The following is a 24144-nucleotide window of genomic DNA, read 5'->3' on the forward strand; positions in this document are numbered from 1 at the left end:
AAGGTTGCGCTATTGTTCTTGAAATTGTCTGAGGAGGCCTTCACACTTTTTTGCACTGTTAATTTCCTAAGGATGGCCGCAAGACTGAGAAATACTAAGGACAGGGGATTATGACACTGGTCGTTAAATTATCCTTTTTTCTCTTTGGTACCAACACTTATGATGCCCTTCTCCTTGTTTTTTACACAGATGAATGTTATGCTTGGGGGTTTTTCCTTTTTTACCATGTTGGTTTTATATTACCCTTGTTTCGTAACTTGCCCTTTTTGAGTGTAATCTGCTCAGGAGTGTTAGACTTTCTAACTTTCAGCACATTTTCAACCTTATTACCCACGATGATTTGCTCTGTTATTTGCTAATATTTTGTACCAACTGTCTAGGTACCCGGTAGAAGGTTTTATTTCTTGTTTTTTTTAAAATTCTAATTGTATTGTACTTTTATGGTATTGCTGTATACCGAATAAAGTAATTTTGATTGATTGATTGATTGATTGATAGTGGAAGGTCAGGCATTTGTTGTGTATGCTGGTCCTACGTTGTGCAAGGCCATGTAGGCATGACTTATCATCTTGAACTGGCATCTCTTCTGAATCGGGAGCCAGTGTAGTTTCTTGAAATGGGGTGTGATGTGGATCCTTCTGGAAGGTTGGATATGAGTCTTGCCACTGAGTACTGTATTGTCTGGAGTCTCGTCTGGAGGCGTGCAGTGATTCTTACGCAGATTGTGTTTCCAGTGTCCAGTCTGCTAGTGATGAGGGCTTGCATGATGGTCCTTCTGGTGTTTGCCGGGAGCCATCTGAAGATCTTGTGGAGCCTGCAAAGGGTGTAGCAGCAGGTGGATGAGATTGCATTGCCTTGTTTCTTCATGGATAGCTTGCTATCCAGAATGATGCAGAGGTTGCGGGCATGGTATGTTGATGTGGGGGGTATGCCGTGCTCCATGGGACACCATGGGCCATTCCATGGTGAGGTGTTGTTCCCAAAAATGAGGACTTCCATTTTGTCTGTGTTGAGTTTGAGACAGGTGTACTTCATCCAAGCCCTTGATACAAGCCCTGGCAATGCCGAGTATATGGGGTAGTGACTTTAATTCTGCCCACGACACCTCCCTAAATAGATCCTTCCCTTACCACAACATGAGAATGCAATCAGAATGACCCATGCATTGTGGACTGGGTTATGCTTACCCAGATGTGAAACATCCGGTGGCAGATGAATCCTCGTACACGACAATACTCGTTGTTCTCACCATTACACTAACTGCACACCAGAATCGGCTTGCTCCTATGCAATCCCTCTGTTGCTTCCTTGGTCTTGTGACCTGAATGTCTAGGCCACACACTTTCAGACCACAACCACCTCAAAATGATGATTCAGTGGGGCAGACGACATGCACCAGTATCTACTAGGAGGCTGTGTGCCCCGGCCCTACAGGACAGAGTCTTCTGTGATACTGAAGGTACACATGTCGCCATATTTGAGACGAAGGAAGGGACTGCCTATACGACAGTGATAGAGTGGGGTACCTTTAAGGGTCTCACATAAGGCCAGTGCATCAAGATGTAGCATTGTGTAAAACATGCCTTGTGAGCCCAGAACCTCTCTCTTGAACAAACAATATGAACAACGGAAATAAATGTGAGGTAGCTGCATGAAACTAGAACATAATCACCCCTCTGCGAAAGGAGTAAAGAGAGGCGGTGGTCAGACTAGGAACACTACACTATAAGATACTAGCATAGCTACTAAGGTCATTGACCCCAAAGACCCCCAGAAAGGCCAGCAGATCCCCGGTGGGAGTGATATTGAATGTACAAGTAGATATAAACCAGGCTTTCCTGTAGTACCAGACGTCTGTATACCATGCTGTGTTGGGAGTGCAAGCGCCCCAATTAGATGAGTATTTGAATAGACTGACAATCCCCAGACTTAACCCCCTTCAGGGACATACACCAGACGAAACCCTGACCACTGAGGAAATTTGCTTCATGATTGACTAGATCGCGTGCAACAAAACTCCTAGGATGGTCGGGTTCTCGGTGGACTTTTACTTCACCTACAGAGCAACCCTCTCTCCAAAGCTACTCCAAATGTACCAACAGGCCCGGCAGGTGGGCACATTGCCGGGATCCCTATGGGAGGCTATGATATTAGTCCTGCCTTAGCCCAACAGGGACCCCCTGGAGCTACGCTCCTACTGGCCACTGTACACCAACCACAAGATTTGCAGGAAGGTCCTTGCAAACAGGTTGCTCCCCTGCCTCTCTACATTGGCACCAAGACCAGAATGATTTCGTACCTGGGAGAAAAATATGTCTTAACCTATGGCGCCTCTCCGGCTGATGGAAAAGAATCTTCATGAATTGTCTCCATACAAAGCACTCTCACTAGATATAGAGAAGGCCTTTGACACCCTTGAGTAGTTTTACTTAATGAAAGTGCTGATGGGCATGACACTAGGCCCAAAAATATTACACTGGATAAATCTCCTCTACACAAACATGCTGGCCCGCATCCGGACAGGCAGAGATCTCAGTTTCTTTTGAATGCAGCAAAGATGCCTGCTGTTGATTACTTTCGCCCTAGCCATGGATCTGTTCGCTGTCCAGTTTCGGTCACAGGACCCAGCAATCAGTATACCGAGTGAGTCAAATTGAGAGGACATATCACTGTATGCTGATGATGCATTTGTGTACCTCAGGAACATGCATTCGTATCTACCACAGGTGATGGATGTTCTGGACGATTTTGGTAGGGTTTCTAGGCTAAGGCTAAATTTGACCAAATCCAGCTTATATCCCATGCGCAAACTAACAACTTAAAACAGGAAGTGCTACCCAAATTAGCACTGGGGTGGCACCCTAACATCTTCAGGTATTAAGCGATGAACTTACCAAACGACAATGAACGTGTACAGGGCAACTTAGGTGATATCCAAGGTTTGCAGCTCCCTGTTGTTTTGGGGCTCCCTGCAACTATCAACCCATGGGTAGAGTGGAAATGCAAAAATGCTTTTAATACATTTATACTGCTTCTCGACCCCTCTAGTTTACCTGCCTCTGCACTTCTTCAGGAAATTGGACTCTGTTTCTGTTCTTATGGACTTAATCTGGGGAGCGGGCCACAAGAGAGTCGCGCTTCGCAAACTTTACTCTACCTTGGAACGGGATGGGGGATGTACATTTAAAAGACTAATAAAGAACTACAAACTACTGTGTGACTTGGAAGACGATTATTTCTCAATACAGCCCTTGTTTGTGATCTCGTTAGTTCTCACATTATCATCCGCACTAGAAGAGATGGGAGCCTGGGGTGTCTGATCACAGAAACTCATTTACATACAAAGGGGGGTGAAAGCCTGTTCACAAAGCACAACACAACTTCTTTATGTAAAAGTTCGTACATTGCACAGGGAGTGTGATTCAGTGTGAGTGTTGTATGACAGGAGCGAGCAGTCTTAGTTGCTAGGACATGAATCTGCCTCTTGAGCTCTTTCAACTGTTTGAGAGGCAGTCTCAAATTCCCGGGGCACAGCTACCAACAGCTTCCCTCATAAACTTTGATTTTTGCATCTACAGGTGGTGCAGACGCCACCTAAGACCGTAACCTTAGAGTGCTTTCTGGAGTCAGCCTGCTTTGCTTTTTCCAAACTTTGGCCAGCAAAGGTAAATGTGTCTTCTACTAAAGTGTTCTTAGCATGCTTTTGGTAACGTGGCTTGAGCAGTATGGCCTAAGACACGCTCGAAGGAAAAGCAAAACAGTGGAAGTCACACATTTCAATACAGTTTATTAAAAATAGACAAGGAACTGTAAGATTCAAACCAAGTTTAGAGCAAAAAGAATATTTAATAATTATTCAGAAGCAAAATCTAAAGGTGGGCTGTGATTTAAGGATTATTAATTAGCAAAAACAAATGTCAAATCCAAACAAAAAGGTAAATAAATAAAAAACAAGCAGTTCTACTGAATCAATCAGGAAGTCACCTACAAAATTGTAGCTGACTTTGGGAGCTATGCTCGAGAGGACAAAGATAAGTTTATTCTCAGGTAATGATTAACACTGGAATTTGATGCAAAGTTTTTGGCTGAATCAGTCTCAGAAGGTGACGAGCTGTACAGAAGTGGCTTGAAGTGCAAAATTCCCACAGAGTAGAGTTGGGTCATCAAGTTGAACCTGAATCCACGGCCATCAAAATGTGTGAAACTTCAAGCAGTTACAACAGCTGCGAAGTCTTCGGAGCTTCCAAGTTATGGAGATGGTTCAAGGTTGAGGATAAGAGCCAAAGCATGGAACGTGGCAGGCCTGAGGCATGGTTAAGGAGATAGCAGGTTCCATTTGAAACAAAAAGAAGATGGAAAGAGGCCACTCATGTGGATCTTTGTAATACGAGGCTGTGTCCTTTTGGAACAGAAGTCATTAGTGTCAGGAACTGAGATCTGCATGCGCCTACATTGTTACAGACATCGAGAACTACATGTCCCAGAATGCCTTCAGGCGGAAGAAGCGCTAGTTGATAGAAATCATGTGACAAAGCGATAGCGTTGTATGTGATTCTGGCTTTCCTGGACTCTGTCAACAGCCGTGCTGTTAGAGGATTGGATTCCTGTGTTCCTTCCCATTGTTTTCCTGGGGATTAGATCCATGTATCGCTGGAGGCTCGGCTGAGCCGCTGTACCACCTCGCGTCTCATCTTCCGTGAGGACGCGATCCGGATTCCTTCATTTTTGCCCGCTCGTGGCTGCGGCTGGCGTCTTCTTGTGTTCCGCTCGGCTGAGCGTGAACTGCTCTTGTTCCTCTCCCGGTCACGGCTGCGTCGGGCTGTATTCCTGATCACCGCTCTTCTGAGCGTGTGGATCACAGAAGTGAGTTCTCTCGCGGCTGCGGAGAACTTGTGGATTCATTCTGTGTCTGGTGATTTTCAGATAAGGAGCCACGGCAGCATCTCACCCTGGACTCGATCTTCAAAGGGTATAGTTGTACCTTTTCATTGACAAACACTTGGCCTCATTGATATATGCTAAGATATATATATATATATTCCTGAGTGACTTCCTATCCTGTTCAGACAGTATACTTGTGGGAGACTAAAGTTCTGGATTTCCTTTTGTGTTTTTTCCACGTTGGGTAGAACCCCAAACTGTGTGTTTTTTCTTTCTTGGCTCAAGACTGAGACTGAGTTGTTTCCACCAAGAACTTACTGGATTTGAACCCTATTTTTAATCTTTGGAGAAGGATAATTTTGTTCTATTTTTGTTCTAGGATCCGCGGGGTGTGGATGTGAGTATGATTGAGTAAAAGGATTTTTTGTGTTTCAATACACGGTTACTGGTGTGGTGTTGATGAATGGTTATTGTCTTTTACAGGTGGTGTTGTTTATCTGTTCGCAAGAAGAACATCTTGTTGGGAAAGACCTATAAAGTATAGTTAGGATTAAAGCGAGAACATATGAGAATAGAAAGGATTGCTGTACAGTATTAATGTTATGCTTTTCTGTTACAGGTAATCCCTTTCCACCGCAGTTCCTACCCTTTCCCATCCCTCGCTTGATTATCTCTATACTCTGTATATTTCAATAGTCAGAGTGTGGGGGAAGTCAGGAGGTGGACCCCATATAGTATCACCCTGATCCTGAGGAGCCAGAGAGGACGTGACAATTAGGACTATTTAGGATGGGGCCAAGAATGGTTTGCATATGGCTGACCTCGTCTGTAGTTACACAAAGACTAGAGAATGATGTGGTGGGATGTTGCAGAGATTAACTACCAGTCCATCCATCACCTTTAGTTTTTCTCAATGATCAACCCTACGTGGTACAGACATAAACAGATGTTGGTCCCATAGAGACCTATGACAAAGGGACTCCTGCTGCAGCCCCCTGGTGAGGCTCGTTAAGGCTGGAAACAGTTTGAGGTTCAAGCATTCCTGATCCTTGGAGGCGTGGCCTCAAAGTTCAGGATCGAATGGACTCTGTGAGTCAGAGCCATGGATTATAAATACTCAGCAAACAAAACACGCTGAATGGAATGAGGCCACAAATAGTTACAAAAGAATGAGGTTAATTCAAGCATTTCCATCCCACGCTGTGTGCTTTTCTCAGTAGACAGTTTGATGGACAATCAATGTCTTTGTGGCTGCTTCATGTAAATGTTTTGCAAGTCTGAAAGCTGCTCCCCCAGGGTTTACAGTGAGCACCTTTTAATTTTCCCACATTGTCTCTCTTATGTAGAAAGGTTACATTTACAACTAAAGTTTTTGTCACATTGAGAGCACAAGTCATTTTCTTTCTCATTGTGGGTTCTCTCTTGTTGAATGAAACTGAATCTCCAGCAGACTCTTCCCTGGCATTTAGAACAATGAGGAGTTTTTTTCCAGGTAAGTTCTCGCAGGTTGAGTGAGACCAGATTTCCGACTGAAACATTTCCAGCATTCAAAGAGCTAATAAGGTTTATCCCCAGTGTGAGTTCTCTCATGTCTAGTGAGAGTTGTTTTCAATCTGAAGTTTTTGTGGCATTCAGAGCACTGATACCGTTTATGCCCAGTGTGGGTTCGTTCATGCACAGTAAGGTTGGATTTCTGACTGAACCTTTTCCGGCACTCACAGCACTAATAAGGTTTTAGTCCAGTATGAGTTCTCTCATGTTCAATTAAACTGGATCTCTGACTGAATCCTTTCCGGCACTCAGAGCACTGGTAAGGTTTTTGTCCAGTGTGGGTCCTTTCATGTACAGTAAGGCTGGATTTATGACTGAAGCTTTTACAGCATTCAGAGCACTGATAAGGTTTTTGCCCAGTGTGAGTTCTCTCATGGTGAGTGAGAGTTATTTTCCGACTGAAGCTTTTCTGGCATTCAGAGCACTGATAGGGTTTGAGCCCAGTATGGATTCTCTCATGTTGAGTTAAACCGCATTTGAGATAGAAACTTTTTTGGCATTCAGAACACTGATACGGTTTCTGCCCAGTGTGGGTTCTTTCATGCACAGTAAGGTTGTATTTCTGACTGAAGCTTTTACAGCATTCAGTGCACTGATGAGGTTTTTGCCCAGTGTGAGTTCTCTCATGGTGAGTGAGAGTTATTTTCCGACTGAAGCTTTTCTGGCATTCAGAGCACTGATAGGGTTTGAGCCCAGTATGGATTCTCTCATGTTGAGTTAAACCGCGTTTGTGATAGAAACTTTTTTGGCATTCAGAACACTGATACGGTTTCTGCCCAGTGTGGGTTCTTTCATGCACAGTAAGGTGGGATTTCTGACTGAAGCTTTTCCGGCACTCAGAGCACTGATAAGGTTTTAGTCCAGTGTGAGTTCTCTCGTGTTCAATTAAACTGGATCTCAGACTGAATCCTTTCCGGCACTCAGAGCACTGGTAAGGTTTTTGTCCAGTGTGGGTCCTTTCATGTACAGTAAGGCTGAATTTATGACTGAATCTTTTACAGCATTCAGTGCACTGATGAGGTTTTTGCCCAGTGTGAGTTCTCTCATGGTAAGTGAGAGTTATTTTCCGACTGAAGCTTTTCTGGCATTCAGAGCACTGATAGGGTTTGAGCCCAGTATGGATTCTCTCATGTTGAGTTAAACCGCATTTGTGATAGAAACCTTTTTGGCATTCAGAACACTGATACGGTTTTTGCCCAGTGTGGGTTCTTTCATGCACAGTAAGGCTGAATTTATGACTGAAGCTTTTACAGCATTCAGAGCACTGATAAGGTTTTTGTCCAGTGTGGGTCCTTTTATGTACAGTAAGGCTGGATTTCTGACTGAAGCTTTTACAGCATTCAGAGCACTGATACGGTTTATGCCCATTATGGGTTCTTTCATGTACAGTAAGGTTGGATTTGTGATTGAAGTGTTTCTGGCATTCGGGACATTGATAGGGTTTTCGTCCAGAGCTAGTTTTCTCATGTTTAGTGAGGTGGGATTGATAACTAAAGCTGTTCTCACAGTCATTGCTCTTATTCGAGTTGTTTGTTTCTCCAAGTTGGGTTTGTTCCTGGCTACATGCCATCTTAAGACTGAATCTGATTTCTGATCGTGTACTTGTTTATGTTACAACTCAGCATTAACTTCTAAAATACATTTCAGATGCTCTTCTTAACATATGTATTCAACTAATTATAGTTTTTACCTGGAAATTATTTTCCTACCTTTAAAGGCACCAATCTAACTTGTCTTATTAACTTTCACTGAGGAGCCCCTTGTATTGATTAAGAGGCCTCTCAGGGATTCATTTTCTCCAAGTTATGCCCGGGTGAATTTTCTCAAGTTTAATTAGTCTCATTTAGTGATTCTAGTTTGATCACATTTAATTTAGCAGTTTTAAAAGCACTGATAAGGTCTTTGGGCTTTAGTGTTTGACTGTAAGGTATGTTTGTTCATACAAGCAATGACAGATGATTAGGGCATGCCAGGGTGGTTTATGAATTATCAATAGCGTAACACTGGCCCCTTTTATACTTCCTGTGCCAGTATATGCTTTTTTGCTCAGTGGCTAAGACAGGTACATGATAGACTTTGGAGTTATAGGACACTTTGAAACCACTCGGATCAACCCAAGAGACAGAGCAGGTGGAGAAAATCTTCCTATATTGGAAATGATAATCCAGCATCTTTGCTGTAACGACATCTGAGAAAGAGTATTTACAATGACTTTCTTTTAAACAATCTTTTCTCTCCTCTCGTCTTCAGGAGACAGAGACAAAAGCTTGCGCTTGTAGACCATGAATATTAGTCTTTTTGACAGTTCTGTCACATCACAACACGTCTACAGATGCTGATCGGTTGGGGAGGGTTTAGTTCTCCAAAGCATTTCTCATAAACCAGAAAAACAAAATGTATAGCACTGAGTTTTCTCAAGTGCACTGTGTGGGCATCAATTGTGGCCAATGTTCTCCTCAATCTGAGTTACTGACACTTGGTAAACATTTATGGCAATTTTACTATAGGGATTTGACAACTTTCTCATTCACCAGTTTCTTCCGCACCAACATCCTCACCATCCCTGGCACATAGAATGTGTTTCTTCTCAAGAGCTCGAGAATGTTTTAACTTTCCCTAAAATAATCCTTTTCGTTGTGTTTCACTAAATTTAAACCTTCTTTTTTCTGTTCATGCTTCAGTCACCTGTAGAAATGGAGTCAAAAATTGTAAATGAACACAAAGAAAAAATATATGTGACCTTATACTTTGCACAAAGTATTGACAAAAACAAGCCAGGAAATCTGTTGAGTATCATTTCTGATAGTGGTGAAACAGCTCGGGGACACTGTAGATTGGGAGCTTCGGATTACTGGAGCTCATGGATGTGAGAGAAAACGTATTTAATAATTAAGAAAGAAACACAAGTTGCACATATATTGCAACATAGATTCTTAGAAGCAGCCAACACTATCAATTTACACTCTCTGTGAAACAGGCTGGCATGATATTGAGATATTTGTAATTCTTTTAATGAATTATTAGATGTTACTTACTCCCCTACTCACTTAAACTATTCATCTATTCCTTTTTCAAGGGATCTAGGAAGGGACATTTTATTGAAAAAAGGAATTCGCCTAGTTGTAATCAATGCTTTAAATGCCACTGTAGACTGACGCTGTGTCCAGTTAGCTCAGTGGAATTCACTATTTCAAATTGTGCGGATGATAAGGACTTACTTGGTGGCTCAGAACTCATCATGCTCCTCCAACAGGACCCAGGCACTGCAACACCTGAAAAAGTGAAAAAAACAGCACAACAGTAAAGGAAACCAAAAAGGGTCAGGAAAAGAAAAACACAAAATAGAGCAAAGGGGAAAAAAAGCTATCTTCCACTTTGACCTCAGGGGTCCAGCACAGGAAACTGTGCAGCAGATGCTTGTGAACCCATAAGTTACATATAAACACAGTGCCTCCAAGGTCAGCACCAGGTACGGCTCCACCGGTTGCACCACCCTAAAGCAAGCCTTGTGTGCATGTGTGTCCACACACATATACTGTGTCTTTTGGTTGTAGTAGATAAGACAGAAAAAGGATAGTTTAGGAGGAAGTAAAGAGATGGAAGTCAGATCAAGAGAGAAAAGACGCAGAAAGAACAGTCAGAGGGGGGAGAGTATCACCTGGTGTAGAGGAGAAGCCAAATGTGCCAATAGTTAAGGAACTGCTGGGCAAAACTGACCTAAGAAGGAACTGGACCTGCACTACACCCCCAACATTTCCAGGAGGAATGTGGCTCCATCATATTATTATCAGAAGTTTGATAACAACAAGAATAGTGCACAGAGGGAGTCAAATGTTGAAGCTGAAGAGACAAAAACAAAACAGAGATCAAGAAAGGGAATAGAGAAAGAAGAAACAAGGGAAAAGGAAACTTAAGAGTTATAGAAATCCTTACCTGACAGTTATGTTATATTTTGTTCCTCCAAGGGTGGCAGCCACACTGCACTGCCTGGTCATCCCAGAATACCTTGAGAGGAAGTAAAGAAATAGTTTTGCGTCAGACGACTATCACACTTCATCCCATTTTACAAAAAAACGTCCTGTACTTGCAAAACAAAAGAATCTCTTGTTCTCTGGAGGCCATTGTGATGCAAATATGGGTATGAATAAATACTTTTTTGGTTCACCAAGAACCATGATCCCATGCTGGAAAAGGTCTCTGTGAATATAGAGTGCACACACAGTCTCAGAGAACAAACCCTAACAACCCAGTCCATGTTTTCATAACCCCACTCTTTCCATTTGCAGACCATGAAACTTGCAAATTAAAAGAATCTGGTTTGCATAGGTATGTTAATGTCCTTGTACATAATTCTGCCCACACTTCATAAATCAGTCAACCAGACTCTTAGATTTATACAAACCATGCTCTCAGAGCAACAGCAATTCACGTTCAAGCTGATGCAGAGTTTGAATGCTGAGCAATGGAAGCAACAAAGCATCAATGTGTTGGTGCTATTTATCTATAACTTATCTGAAGGGATGATGCGGAGGGTCAGTATAAATAAATCCTTCACGAGACAAAGCTGGGAACATTGAAATGTTTAGACCTCCATTGGAGACAATGGAGCAGCAGCAGCCTATACAACCTGATATAGGCCCACTGCTCTCAACATTACAATGTCCTAATACACAGCCTCTGCCTCTCTGAAATATAGGGATTGGACAGGAGAAGGCAGAAGATACAGCCTGCAGCAGGGCACACAGGAGCCCTCCCTTCCTTCCCCCGTATCTCGCAGTGTCACTGGTGTCTCGGAAGGTGGGGGTGTTCTGCTCATCTCCTACATCTCCCGGCTCACCTGAATGATGAAAAGCAGTTTAGCCGAGCCCAGAGAGAACCGGGGGCAGACTTCAGCCTCCTTTCACAGCTATTGCTGTGAATGTTCAACTATTAACCGCCGTGGTCCTGCATGCGGCTGTTAACTGTTCAACATTACCACTTACAGCAGTTCGGAGTACCGGAGGTGTTTCAACCCCTCTCGGTCTATGGGACACCGTTGTTTTTATTAATTAACACATTCTGCCCTCATAGGGCAAACAGTTCAATGACCTTATAGTCAGCCATAGCAGGCAATACTGCCCATTAAAGGACCGCTCCCTTGGTAAAGGCCCTTGCCTTTGGAGCTGCAACAAGCTTCAAAGCTATATTAAAGGTTTCAAATAATTACTGAAGGCATAAACATGGGTACTCAGTCAGAGAAATAATTATCATAATATTTGCAGGCGGATCACATAAAAGTAACATCTAAAGTATATCAAAAGCCAGAATCAGAAATAACTCTTGATGTAAAGTCAACAGACAGACCACCACAACAAATGTGTGCTAAGAAATAAGAAAAAGTTTTTCTATAATATCAAATAGCAAACTGACATAGAATCTGCTTTTTAAAAATCAAGAAAAAGTTCTTAAGTCCAATATCAGTAAGAGGACTGACATGTAGTCTGCCCTTAGGAAAAGGATAAAATAAAACAATTCCAGCAAATATCCCAAAACAGTCATTTTATACGTTTTTAGACAGAGAGAACACATTATTGACATGGTTCATGATGAGGTAAAAATGACAGCAATCAATGAATGTTCATGAAAACATGGCACAACAAAATGAAATTTAATAAACCACACCTACAAAATGAATAATTAATTGTGACTCTTCAACTAAAAGCCACAAGTCATTTTACATGGTTATTTCCTAACATAATAACTGGATCTTAATCACAGTTTAAGTTTTTAGCCGTTCATCATTGACTTAATTTGCATGGGAACATTTGCTGACAGCTCATTAGTTGTTTATTAGAAATGCCTACAACTTGGACTCCTTTCCCAAGAGGGGTGGGTTGGGCGCTCTCGTCAGTCTGACTGTGGAACGGGAGGCACATTTATTGATTAAAGTGATGCCGGATTTCCATTTACTTCTTCTACAAAAGAGCCACTCTGGGTGACCTCTAGGACTGCACCAAGCATGCAATCCTTCTCCCGTCTCAGGCACAGTCATTGTGTCTGATTCAGTCCAGTAGAAACTCCTAGTGTTGATGCAAGTTGTGGAAAATCCTTATTAATTAAAAAAGAATTTTGTTGAAATCTTAAATTTGTTAAGAATTTTGGCGTTCTATTCTACACTGGGCTTTGGGACTATCGGGACTGAAAGCATGTTCTAATATATCTGTCTTTGACTCTGCATGCTCGGCACAGAGGCCAGTTGGGCTGGGACCATTGGCTGTGACATCCCATTCTGTGCCATCTGATTCATGTTCCAGTTTCCCAGGTTCCTGCAAACCTCACAAGGATCATGTCTTGTTCTGCACATTATTAGTGTTTGAGGTATTTAAATTGCCTCTGTCAGTAAAACCTATACCCTAAGCAGGGCCGCACCGTCCGGAACCGGCTTCCTATGTTTCTCCGGGGGGCTGGAAGAGTGGGGGCCGATTCTTCAGTGCTGGGAAACGTATTTCTTACTGGGGGCTGGTTTTGCTGTGGTGCTGCTATATCGCCCCCGGCAACAAAAGAGGCAGGGAGCTGGGCCGTCAAAATTGTCAGGCCTGGTTGGGGTTCCCAGTCCGGCCATGACCCAGAGGAACAACTTTTCCTCCATGCCGTGCATATCCAAATTCACACCAGCAACAAACCCAAAATCAAAGCGAGAATAGCATCCGCGAGAACCACTTTCGTCACCCTTTTGGAACATTTTTGTCTGAGCCGTCATTATTTTTTCTTTGATATTTTTCTGCTTAGTAACAAAATTCTCACTACAGAACTTTGCGTAAAACAAAATCTCATCCGGAATGTTAGTCTGCAGCCTCTCACATTTTTCTGGATATGTGCACTACCTCTAGATGCAACGCTAAAAGATGCGCCCTCTTTTACCCGGTCTTTGCCTTTTCAATATTGTCTGTAACTCTGCATTAATCTCTTGTAATATAATAAAATATTTTGAGGCACTTCACTCTGTGGTTCTTCAATTGGCCAGTTTACAAGCAACTTGCACTCATTCCACAAATCTCTTGGGACAAATATTAACAAACTTAAACTCAGCTCTCGACCACCCCGCCTGGACGAACAGGCCTCATCTCCACTGCATCCCTCCTGGAGAGGCCCCACCTCCTTTGAACCACCCAAACACAGGACAGGCCTCACCTCCTCCACACCTTCCTGGACAGGCCTCTCCCCCTCTGCATCCCTGGACAGGCCTCACCTCCTCTACACCACCCTGGACAGGCCTCTCCTCCTCTGCATCCCTGGACAGGCCTCACCTCCTCTACAACGACCTGGACAGGCCTCACTCACCTCCTCTGCACCCCCTGGACAGACCTTGCTTCCTCTGCATCCCCCCAACAGGTCTCCCCTCCTCTGCACCTACCTCCAAACAGGCCTTACCCCCTCTACATCCCATGGACAGTCCTCCCCTCCTCTGCACCTGCTGGACAGGGCTCACCTTCTTTGTGCCTCCCCCTGGACAGGCTTCACCTCTTCTAACCTCCCTCCGACAGGACAGGTCTCACCTCCTCTGCACCCCTGGACAGGCCTCATCTCCTCTGCACCCCTGCACAGGCCTCACATCCTCTGCACCCCCTGGACAGTCCTCGCCTCCGCCACCCCCCTGAACAGGCCTCTCCTACTCTGCACTCCTGGACAGGCCTCACCTCCTCTGCAGCCCTGGACAGGCCTCACCTCCACTGCACCCCTGGACAGGCCTCACCTCCTCTGTTCCCCTGGACAGGCCTCACCTACTCTGCACCCCTGGACAGGCCTCACCTCCTCTGTTCCCCTGGACAGGCCTCTCCTCCTCAGCACCCCTGGACAGGCCTCTCCACCTCTGCTTCCCTGGAGAGGCCTCTCCTCCTCTGCAGCCCCTGGACAGGCCTTGCCTCCTCTGCACCCCTGGACAGGCCTCACCTCCTCTGTGCCCCTGGACAGGCCTCTCCTCCTCTTCACCCCCTGGACAGAACTCTCCTCCTCTGCGTCCCTGGACAGGCCTCTCCTCCTCTGCACCCCCTGGACAGACCTCTCCTCCTCTGCACCCTTGGACAGGCCTCACCTCCTCTGCACCCTTGGACAGGCCTCACCTCCTCTGCACCCCTGGACACGCCTCTCCTCCTCTGCACCCCTGGGCAGGGCTCACCTCCTCTGCTCCTCTGGACAGGCCTCTCCTCCTCTGCACCACTGGACAGACCTCACCTCCTCTGCACCCTTGGACAGGCCTCTCCTCCTCTGCACCCCCTGGACAGGCCTCACCTCCTCTGCTTCCCTGGACAGGCCTCCCCTCCTCTGCAGCCCCTGGACAGGCCTTGCCTCCTCTGCACCCCTGGACAGGCCTCACCTCCTCTGTGCCCCTGGACAGGCCTCTCCTCCTCTTCACCCCTGGACAGAATTCTCCTCCTCTGTGCCCCTGGACAGGCCTCTTCTCCTCTGCACCCCCTGGACAGGCCTCTCCTCCTCTGCACCCTTGGACAGGCCTCACCTCCTCTGCACCCTTGGACAGGCCTCACCTCCTCTGCACCCTTGGACAGGCCTCACCTCCTCTGCACCCCTGGACACACCTCTCCTTCTCTGCACCCTTGGACAGGCCTCTCCTCCTCTGCACCCCCTGGCAGGCCTCTCCTCCTCTGCACGCTCGGACAGGCCTCACCTCCTCTGCACCCTTGGACAGGCATCTCCTCCTCTGCACCCCTGGGCAGTGCTCACCTCCTCTGCACCTCTGTACAGGCCTCACCTCCTCTGCACCCCTGGACAAGCCTCTCCTCCTCTGCTACTCTGGACAGGCCTCTCCTCCTCTGCACCCCTGGACAGGCCTCTCCTCCTCTGCACCCTTGGACAGGCCTCTCCTCCTCTGCACCCTTGGACAGGCCTCACCTCCTCTGCACCCTTGGACAGGCCTCACCTCCTCTGCACCCCTGGACAGGCCTCTCGGGGCTTTTCACAGGAGCTCTTTGTGAAGGATCCTCATCAAGGACAGAGGAGCCCAGAGTTCATTGCACCCCATACAGCTCTGACTCCGCCCTGAGCCTCGGGGCGATATGCACAGGCCCCGAAGAAAGACACTGCTCCCCTGGACAGGCCACTGCTCCTCTGCACTCCTGGACAGGCCTCACCTCCTCTGGACAGGCCTCACCTCCTCTGCACCTCTGGACAGGCCTCATCTCCTCCCGACCCCTGGACAGGCCTCTCCTCCTCTGCACCCCTGGACAGGCCTCTCCTCCTTTGCATCCCTGGACAGGCTTCACCTCCTCTGCACTCCTGGACAGGCCTCTCCTCCTCTGCACCCCTGGACAGGCCTCTCCTCCTTTGCATCCCTGGACAGGCTTCACCTCCTCTGCACTCCTGGACAGGCCTCACCTCCTCTGGACAGGCCTCACCTCCTCTGGACAGTAGCAGCTCTCCTACCTGAGCAGAAACCTGTCCAGGCTCTCTCCTCCTTCTGGAGCTGGGGGGGAGGGGCAGGTGCAGATTTGAGGTCTGAGGGGGGTCTGTAGATGGTGGTAACTGCCCACCAGACAGGGCTGGAGTCCTTCCTCCTCTGCAGCAGGCTGGACACACCAGGAGAGGCCGGAAGTAATGTCAGCACTGCTGCTGGTGCTGTCTCTGCCGCCGCTGACCCGGAAGAGGAAATCCTTCTCCCTTCCACCTAATGTGCAGCTCAGTGGTTTCATCAGCAGGTGAGGAGTGCCCTCTGGTGGCCGCTGACTGAACCGCCACTTCCAGGCTCCAGGATTGAATGCATTTCACGCAAACAAGCATTTATACCTGTAAAGACCTGGGATTTCAGATGTCACAGACGGGAATGTTTTTAAGGGGCAGACAGTTCAAGTACAGGGCCTCACACTTTGCTGCTGCTGTAAAAAAGTATTTATAGCTGCACTTCAGATGAGCATCTTCCAAACACTGATGTAGAGGTCTAAAGAGTATTTACAGAAAGGTGACAACTGGAAGTGGCAGTCTGTATTTCAATGAACATATCTGTATTTCAATGAATATATCTGTATTTCAAAGAATATATCTCTATTTCAAAAAACATATCTGTATTTCAATGAATATATCTGTATTTCAAAGAATATATCTGCATTTCAATGAATATATTGGTATTTTAATGAATATATGAGTATTTCGGTCAGTTTTGCAATTAAACTGGGCAGCTTATTTATTCTTTTAAATAATTTATTTGCAGTTTTTCAAATCCACAACGTGCTAGATAGCAAAGTAAATAGAGGTAAATACCATGGAGTTTCATACACCAGATCAGTGACAATGAGGCATAGATCATGTGTCAAAGCGACAATTGAAGGAACAGCTTATTTCTAATTTTCCTATGTCTGTGGCTTATTCCTTATATTTAATACGGTTTTATATCCTCAAACAAGACTGAAATGTAGGCCCTAATTAGGTTTTGAGTTTCTGGTTTAAGAGCACAACTGTCTCGTAAATTATTAAGCTAGCGGTCTCTTCCAGGCTTTGGTGTTTTGTATCTAGTAACCAGCATCCTCTCTCAACAAAGATTCACTGACAAAAAATAAAGCAATATATCTTTGAAACAATTAATTCCTAAGATAGGGCAACCAAGTATGAACCAGAAATTTTTCACACAGTTTGCATTGAAATGAGTGGGTGTTACTGGTCTGAAGAACAGGGGAGGGGCATTTCACTACTCTAAAATATTCTACTCTTTCACATAGGCTCTTATATCACAGTACACTCGTCATCAATACACCGCTGATTAGTGAGTGAGTCAACTCTTTGTGGCATTGTCATGCAAGCAGCCTTGAATGCCTCGACAGCAACATTAATTCAGACATGCATACATCAGAGCCCTCAAGCCTCACTCATCCCGAGTGACACTAACACATTTGGAGGTCGTGCTGAAGTATCACTCAAACCTGGCCCTTTCTTCCAAAATATGGGGATTAACTAGAACTTCACACGTGAATATTCGGCACAGAGCAGACCCTCTGTCCCACATTTTGTTGGCAAAACCTTTCTCATATTTCACCATGAGTACTGCACACAGTTCAGTAGAATGTTAAATTGAATGTCTGTTTTAGTGAGACTTGGTTGTCAATCGTACCACTTTACATGTGTTCTCATCATGTCTATAAATTCAGTTTTGTCTCTTCCTTTGGTACTGTCAAAGTCAAATGTTAAGTGACTCCACTCCCTGTGTCTTTGTTTAATACCTCATTTCTCTATTGATTTTTCATATACAATGAGCATATAACAGGTATGAAAGTTTATCGATTCAGCAGAGTCCAAGATACTGAGTAAACTAGAACTTGTGAGAAGACATTGATAACCGGAAAAACAATAAAAAACATAACCCGTCCAGATAGAGGTGATGCAGCCCAGAAGATCCTGCAGATTATCATGGAAGGGACGTGGGAACAGGAGAGAAAAGTCAGGGTGCCAGGCACCATGGTCACCCCCCAAAAAGCCAACTCCCAATACGAAGGCCATAGCCAGAAAACTCTTACCATGGAGTGTTAAATCCTGGAATATTGACATTTTGTGAAGCAAGGTCAGACGGGCCATTAATTGTGGTGCCAGCCCTAGGTTGGTCATCAAGGTATCCCAAATGGAGCCGTAGCAGCACAAAGTGCTGTACAGCCTGCAGGAAATGCAAAATGTCACAGGCAACTGCGCCAAACCTTCTGCACCTCCAGCATGTGGAATAGTCTGCCGTATGTGCTTTATAGACGCACTCCAACGTCCAGTGCCAGTGGTGTAGGGACTTGAAATAACTGAATTTCAACCTGACCGCCCGGAGGAAACTGCCATGGTCTTTCCAAAGGTCGTGCCTGTCCTACTCAGAGAGTACAACGGTACATGAGTGGGGAAGACCCTGACTATTTTTTCAATAATTTCAAAAGGATGGCCACGGCAGCATCTTGGCCATTTGATAAATGGGTCCAGTACTTGGGACCTCTCCTGTCTGGTGACTTACAAGCAGCCTAACAGGCCGCTACAGTTCAAGGGATAGCTCCTTATGCTGATATAAGGAGTAACCCTGGGCTTAATACTTCACTACGCTGACGGAGCATGCAAAGTTTGTGATAATACGCACATAGCATCTAAATGAACAATATTCTCAGATGCTTTGAAAAAGCAATTTTACATGCTTAACAGCATATAATCAATTCACAAAAATGAACTTTTACAATGAAAACATTAGGTAATGAGAGAGCTGATGGTTTTGCCCCCCCCCCTAACCTAGGGGGAGCACCAAGCAGATGCCTTGAACACAAAGAGCATAAACAAAAAGCACATTTTGTTGAACTTCAGTGGTGATCCCGTTATTTTAGGACCACCCCAAGCACAGTTATTGGCAAAAAACAATCCCAACCAATGGCCCTGCAAAGCATTATGGGACAAGATTAGCAGTGGCAGTGAATATTATAGTATCCAATATCAAAATAATTCTACAAAGAGCTGCAGTTCCACTGGTCGTCCCTAGATGTCCCTCACAAGTCAAATGCAAAGCATTGAAATTATTCTTACTCAAGCTGCAGTTCCACTGGTCGTCCCTAGATGTCCCTCACGAGTGAAATGCAAAACCATTGAAACCCTTTTATCAAGCATTTGCATTTGACTCGTGAGGGACATCTAGGGACGACCAGTGGAACTGCAGCTCTTTGTAGAATTCTTTTGATATTGTATACTATATAATATTCACTGTCCACTGCTAATTTCATCCCATAATGCTTTGCAGGGCCTTTGGTTGGGAATGTTTTTTTGCCAATAACTGTGCTTGGGTTTGTCCTAAGAGATTGGGACCACAACTAAATCGTTCAATAAGATGTGCTTATTCAAGGCATCTGTTTGGTACTCCCCCTAGGTTAGGGAGGATCTCAAAATCATCAATCAATCAATCAATCAATCAGTGACACTTATAAAGCGCGCTACATACCCGTAGGGTCTCAAGGCGCTGGGGGGGGGGGTGCCGCTAATGCTCGAACAGCCAGGTCTTCATCTTCTTCCTGAAGGAGAGGTGGTCTTGGGTCAGGCGCAGGTCGGTCGGGAGGGAGTTCCAGGTCTTGGCGGCCAGGTAGGAGAAGGACCTTCCTCCTGTAGTCGCTCTTCGGATGCGGGGGACGGCGGCGAGGGCGTGGTTGGCTGATCGGAGGTGGCGTTTGGGAGCGTAGAAGTTGACTCGGCTGTTGAGGTAGCTCGGGCCTTGGTCGTGTAGGGCTTTGTGTGCGTGGGTGAGGAGGCGGAAGGTGATTCTTTTGTTGACGGGGAGCCAGTGAAGGTCTCTCAGATGTCCGGAGATGTGGCTGGTTCGTGGGATGCCGAGGATGAGTCTGGCTGAGGCGTTCTGGGTCCGCTGGAGTCTCTTCTGGAGCTTGGCGGTGGTACCGGCGTAGAGGGCGTTGCCGTAGTCCAGTCGGCTGGTGACGAGGGCCTGGGTGACGGTCTTCCTGGTCTCGGTGGGGATCCACCAGAAGATCTTCCGTAGCATGCGTAGGATGTTGAAGCACGCCGAGGAGATGTTGTTGACTTGCCTGGTCATGGAGAGGGAGGAGTCCAGGATGAAGCCCAGGTTGCGTGCATGGTCTGTCGGTTTGGGTGCGGTGCCCAGGGCGGGAGGCCACCAGGAGTCGTCCCAGGCGGAGGGTGAGGAGCCCAGGATGAGGACCTCCGTCTTGTCCGAGTTCAGTTTCAGGCGGCTGGTCGTCATCCACTCGGCTACCTCTTTCATCCCTTCGTGCAGGTTGGCTCTGGCGGCGGCGGGGTCGTTGGTGAGGGAGAGGATCAGCTGGGTGTCGTCGGCGTAGGAGATTATGCTGAGGTTGTGTTTGCGTACGATGGCCGCGAGGGGGCTCATGTAGACGTTGAAGAGGGTGGGGCTCAGAGATGATCCTTGGGGGACGCCGCAGATGACTTCGGAGGCCTCTGACTTGTACGGTGGTAGGCGGACTCTCTGTGTTCTTCCGTCGAGGAAGGAGATGATCCATTCCAGCGCCTTGTCCTGGATTCCGATGTTGCTGAGGCGCCGTACCAGGGTGCGTTGGCAGACCGTGTCGAATACCGCGGAGAGGTCTAGAAGGATGAGGGCCGCTGTTTCTCCATTGTCCATCAGGGCTCGGATGTCATCGGTGGCGGCGATGAGGGCGGTCTCGGTGCTGTGATTGGCTCGGAAGCCGGACTGTGAGGGGTCGAGGGATCCGTTCGTCTCGAGGAAGGCGGCCATCTGCTTGTTGACGGTCTTCTCGATGACTTTGGCTGGAAACGGGAGGAGCGAGATGGGGCGGTAATTTTTGAGGTCGGTGGGGTCCGCTGTTGGTGTCTTGAGTAGAGCGCTGAGTTCGGCGTGTTTCCAGCTCTCAGGGAAGATGGTGGTGTCGAAGGATGTGTTGATGATGTCTCGCAGGTGGGGTGCGATGACAGCGTCGGCCTTGTTGAAGACGTGGTGAGGGCAGGGGTCGGTCGGTGATCCGGAGTGGATGGAGTTCATCGTGCGGATGGTGTCTTCGGTGCTGATCGGGGTCCAGGAGTGGAGGGTGGTGGTGGGGGGTGGTTGTTCGGTCATGGTGTGCGTTGGTTGGTTGTTGAAGCTGTTGTGTATGTCCGCGATCTTGTTGTGGCAGTATGAAGCGAGGGAGTTGCAGAGGTCTTGCGATGGGGTGATGTCGTTGTTTCCTGTGCTGGGGTTGGAAAGCTCTTTCACGATGTTGAAGAGTTCCTTGCAGTTGTGTGCGTTGTTGTCCAACCGGTCCTTGAATGTTGTTTTCCTGGCGGCGCGGATCAGCTGGTGGTGTTTCCGGGTGGCAAGTTTGAAGGAGGTCCTGTTGTCCGGTGTCGGTTCCCTTCTCCAGACTTTCTCGAGGGCTCGGCAGTTCTGCTTGGAGCTCTTGAGTTCGTCGGTGAACCATGGGGCCTTCTTGCTGCCGGGTCTGCTAGGCGGGGTCCTCAGTGGGGCGAGTTCGTCCGCGCAGTTGCTGATCCACTTCGTGAGGTTGTCGGCGGCCTGGCTGGGGTTCGCTGAGCTGGCAGGAGGGTGCTGGCTCAGGGAGGTGGCGAGCTGGTCTGCTGTGATCTTGTTCCAGCTTCTGCGGGCGGCCTGTTGCTGGTGTTGGTGGGTCGTCGTTCTCTTGAAGGTGAAGTGGACGCAGCTGTGGTCCGTCCATTGAAGCTCTGTGGCGTGGCTGAAGTCGATGTCTGTGCTGGAAGAGAAGACTGCGTCGAGTGTGTGTCCGGCGAGGTGGGTGGGGGTGGACACCAGTTGCTTGAGTCCCAGGTTGGCGAGGTTGTCGAGCAGGGTGCTGGTGTTGCGGTCGTTGTTGTTCTCCAGATGGAAGTTGAGGTCTCCCAGGAGGATGTAGTCAGCGGAGGGGAGGGCATGCGGGCTGACGAAGTCGGCGATGTCCTCGCTGAATTGTGTGCGTGGTCCAGGGGGTCGGTAGATCAGGGTGCCTCTGAGGGTGGTGTTCGGGTTGGTGTGGATCTGGAAATGCAGGTGTTCGGCGCTGGTCAGGGTGTTGTCGGTGCTGGTCGTGAGACGGATGGTGTTCCTGTGGATGATGGCGATGCCTCCTCACATCTGGTTGGCGTTTCGGTCCCTCCGGACGATCTTGTAACCCTCTGGGATAGCGATGGCGATGTCGGGAGCTGAAGAGGCGTTCATCCAGGTCTCCGTGAGGAAGGCAACGTCAGGGGCTGTGGCGTCTAGAAGGTTCCAGAGTTCGATGGCGTGTCTGTGGACGGAGCGGGTGTTGAGCAGGATGCACTTGAGGTGGGTGCTGCTGGTGTTCGACTTGGCGGGTGCTGGTGCGAGGCTGGTCCGGATGCAGGTGAACTTGCAGGCGTGGCAGCTGAAAGGTCCGTGGGTACGTCGTGGAGTGGCTTGATGGCATTCTGGGAGTCGGCCGGTGTTGAGTGCGATGAGGGCGGCGGCGGAGTACGTCAGGCGGGTCGGTCGGGGTCCTCGTGGGCCAGGGGTCCTGGCACTGGGCGCGGTCCAGGCGCGTACGGGCGTAGACGGGCTTACCTTTGGCGCGCCTTCGGCGCACAAACGGCGCACCCGCTGCGCGTGACCGCTGCGCGTTCGCACGGTCGCCATTTAAGGCGAAGTGCGCGGGTGGGCGGAGCAGCTGGGAGGCGGGAGCGGGGAGGGTACAGAATAGAAAAAGGGGCGGGGAAAAGCGGCGGTGGCGGGAAGGGAGAGCGGAGGGCGGCGAGGTAGGCGGACAACAAGAAAGGAAAACCAAAACACAGGCACAATGAAATAAAATAAAAAACAGGCACAAATTACAGAAAAAACAAGGCAAAAACAACAGCAGCGGAGGCAGCCGGCAACCGGCAAACGAGGCAGGCAGCGAGGCAGAGGGCAGGCAAGGGGCACACGCAGCAGCTGGTGGCCGTGCGGCGCGGGGGTGTCCCACAGGTGGGTCACACTCACCTGCGTCGCACGGTCGCCATTTAAGGCCAAGTGCGCGGGTGGGCGGAGCAGCTGGGAGGCGGGAGCGGGGAGGGTACAGAATAGAAAAAGGGGCGGGGAAAAGCGGCGGTGGCGGGAAGGGAGAGCGGAGGGCGGCGAGGTAGGCGGACAACAAGGAAGGAAAACCAAAACACAGGCACAATGAAATAAAATAAAAAACAGGCACAAATTACAGAAAAAACAAGGCAAAAACAACAGCAGCGGAGGCAGCCGGCAACCGGAAAACGAGGCAGGCAGCGAGGCAGAGGGCAGGCAAGGGGCACACGCAGCAGCTGGTGGCCGTGCGGCGCGGGGGTGTCCCACAGGTTGTCACACTCACCTGCGTCGCATGGTCGCCATTTAAGGCCAAGTGCGCGGGTGGGCGAAGCAGCTGGGAGGCGGGAGCGGGGAGGGTACAGAATAGAAAAAGGGGCGGGGAAAAGCGGCGGTGGCGGGAAGGGAGAGCGGAGGGCGGCGAGGTAGGCGGACAACAAGGAAGGAAAACCAAAACACAGGCACAATGAAATAAAATAAAAAACAGGCACAAATTACAGAAAAAACAAGGCAAAAACAACAGCAGCGGAGGCAGCCGGCAACCGGACAACGAGGCAGGCAGCGAGGCAGAGGGCAGGCAAGGGGCACACGTAGCAGCTGGTGGCCGTGCGGCGCGGGGTTGTCCCACAGGTGGGTCACACTCACCTGCGTCGCACGATCGCCATTTAAGGCCAAGTGCGCGGGTGGGCGGAGCAGCTGGGAGGCGGGAGCGGGGAGGGTACAGAATAGAAAAAGGGGCGGGGAAAAGCGGCGGTGGCGGGAAGGGAGAGCGGAGGGCGGCGAGGTAGGCGGACAACAAGGAAGGAAAACCAAAACACAGGCACAATGAAATAAAATAAAAAAACAGGCACAAATTACAGAAAAAACAAGGCAAAAACAACAGCAGCGGAGGCAGCCGGCAACCGGCAAACGAGGCAGGCAGCGAGGCAGAGGGCAGGCAAGGGGCACACGCAGCAGCTGGTGGCCGTGCGGCGCGGGGGTGTCCCACAGGTGGGTCACACTCACCTGCGTCGCACGGTCGCCATTTAAGGCCAAGTGCGCGGGTGGGCGGAGCAGCTGGGAGGCGGGAGCGGGGAGGGTACAGAATAGAAAAAGGGGCGGGGAAAAGCGGCGGTGGCGGGAAGGGAGAGCGGAGGGCGGCGAGGTAGGCGGACAACAAGGAAGGAAAACCAAAACACAGGCACAATGAAATAAAATAAAAAACAGGCACAAATTACAGA

General features: G+C 48.2%; 2 protein-coding genes across 2 annotated transcripts in view; both read right to left on the reverse strand.

Annotated features, from left to right (window-relative positions):
- The window catches only part of LOC147737284 (uncharacterized), a 1685245-nt gene that overhangs the window by 1567522 nt on the left and 93579 nt on the right, over window positions 1-24144 (reverse strand). The gene's annotated exons all lie outside the window — the stretch shown is intronic.
- LOC147737300 (uncharacterized) overlaps window positions 3771-24144 on the reverse strand; it is a 28310-nt gene continuing 7936 nt past the window's right edge. Inside the window, exons 2-4 of the mRNA XM_086925007.1 lie at window positions 10366-10437; window positions 9651-9704; window positions 3771-9117 (exon numbers count right to left, since the gene is read on the reverse strand). Coding sequence (XP_086781133.1) covers window positions 6605-8002 — 1398 coding nt within the window. The 5' untranslated portion in view covers window positions 8003-9117; window positions 9651-9704; window positions 10366-10437 and the 3' untranslated portion in view covers window positions 3771-6604. The remainder of the gene's footprint in view (window positions 9118-9650; window positions 9705-10365; window positions 10438-24144) is intronic.

Source organism: Lissotriton vulgaris, chromosome 1_1, assembly GCF_964263255.1.
Source record: "Lissotriton vulgaris chromosome 1_1, aLisVul1.2, whole genome shotgun sequence".
Lineage (NCBI taxonomy): Eukaryota > Metazoa > Chordata > Amphibia > Caudata > Salamandridae > Lissotriton > Lissotriton vulgaris.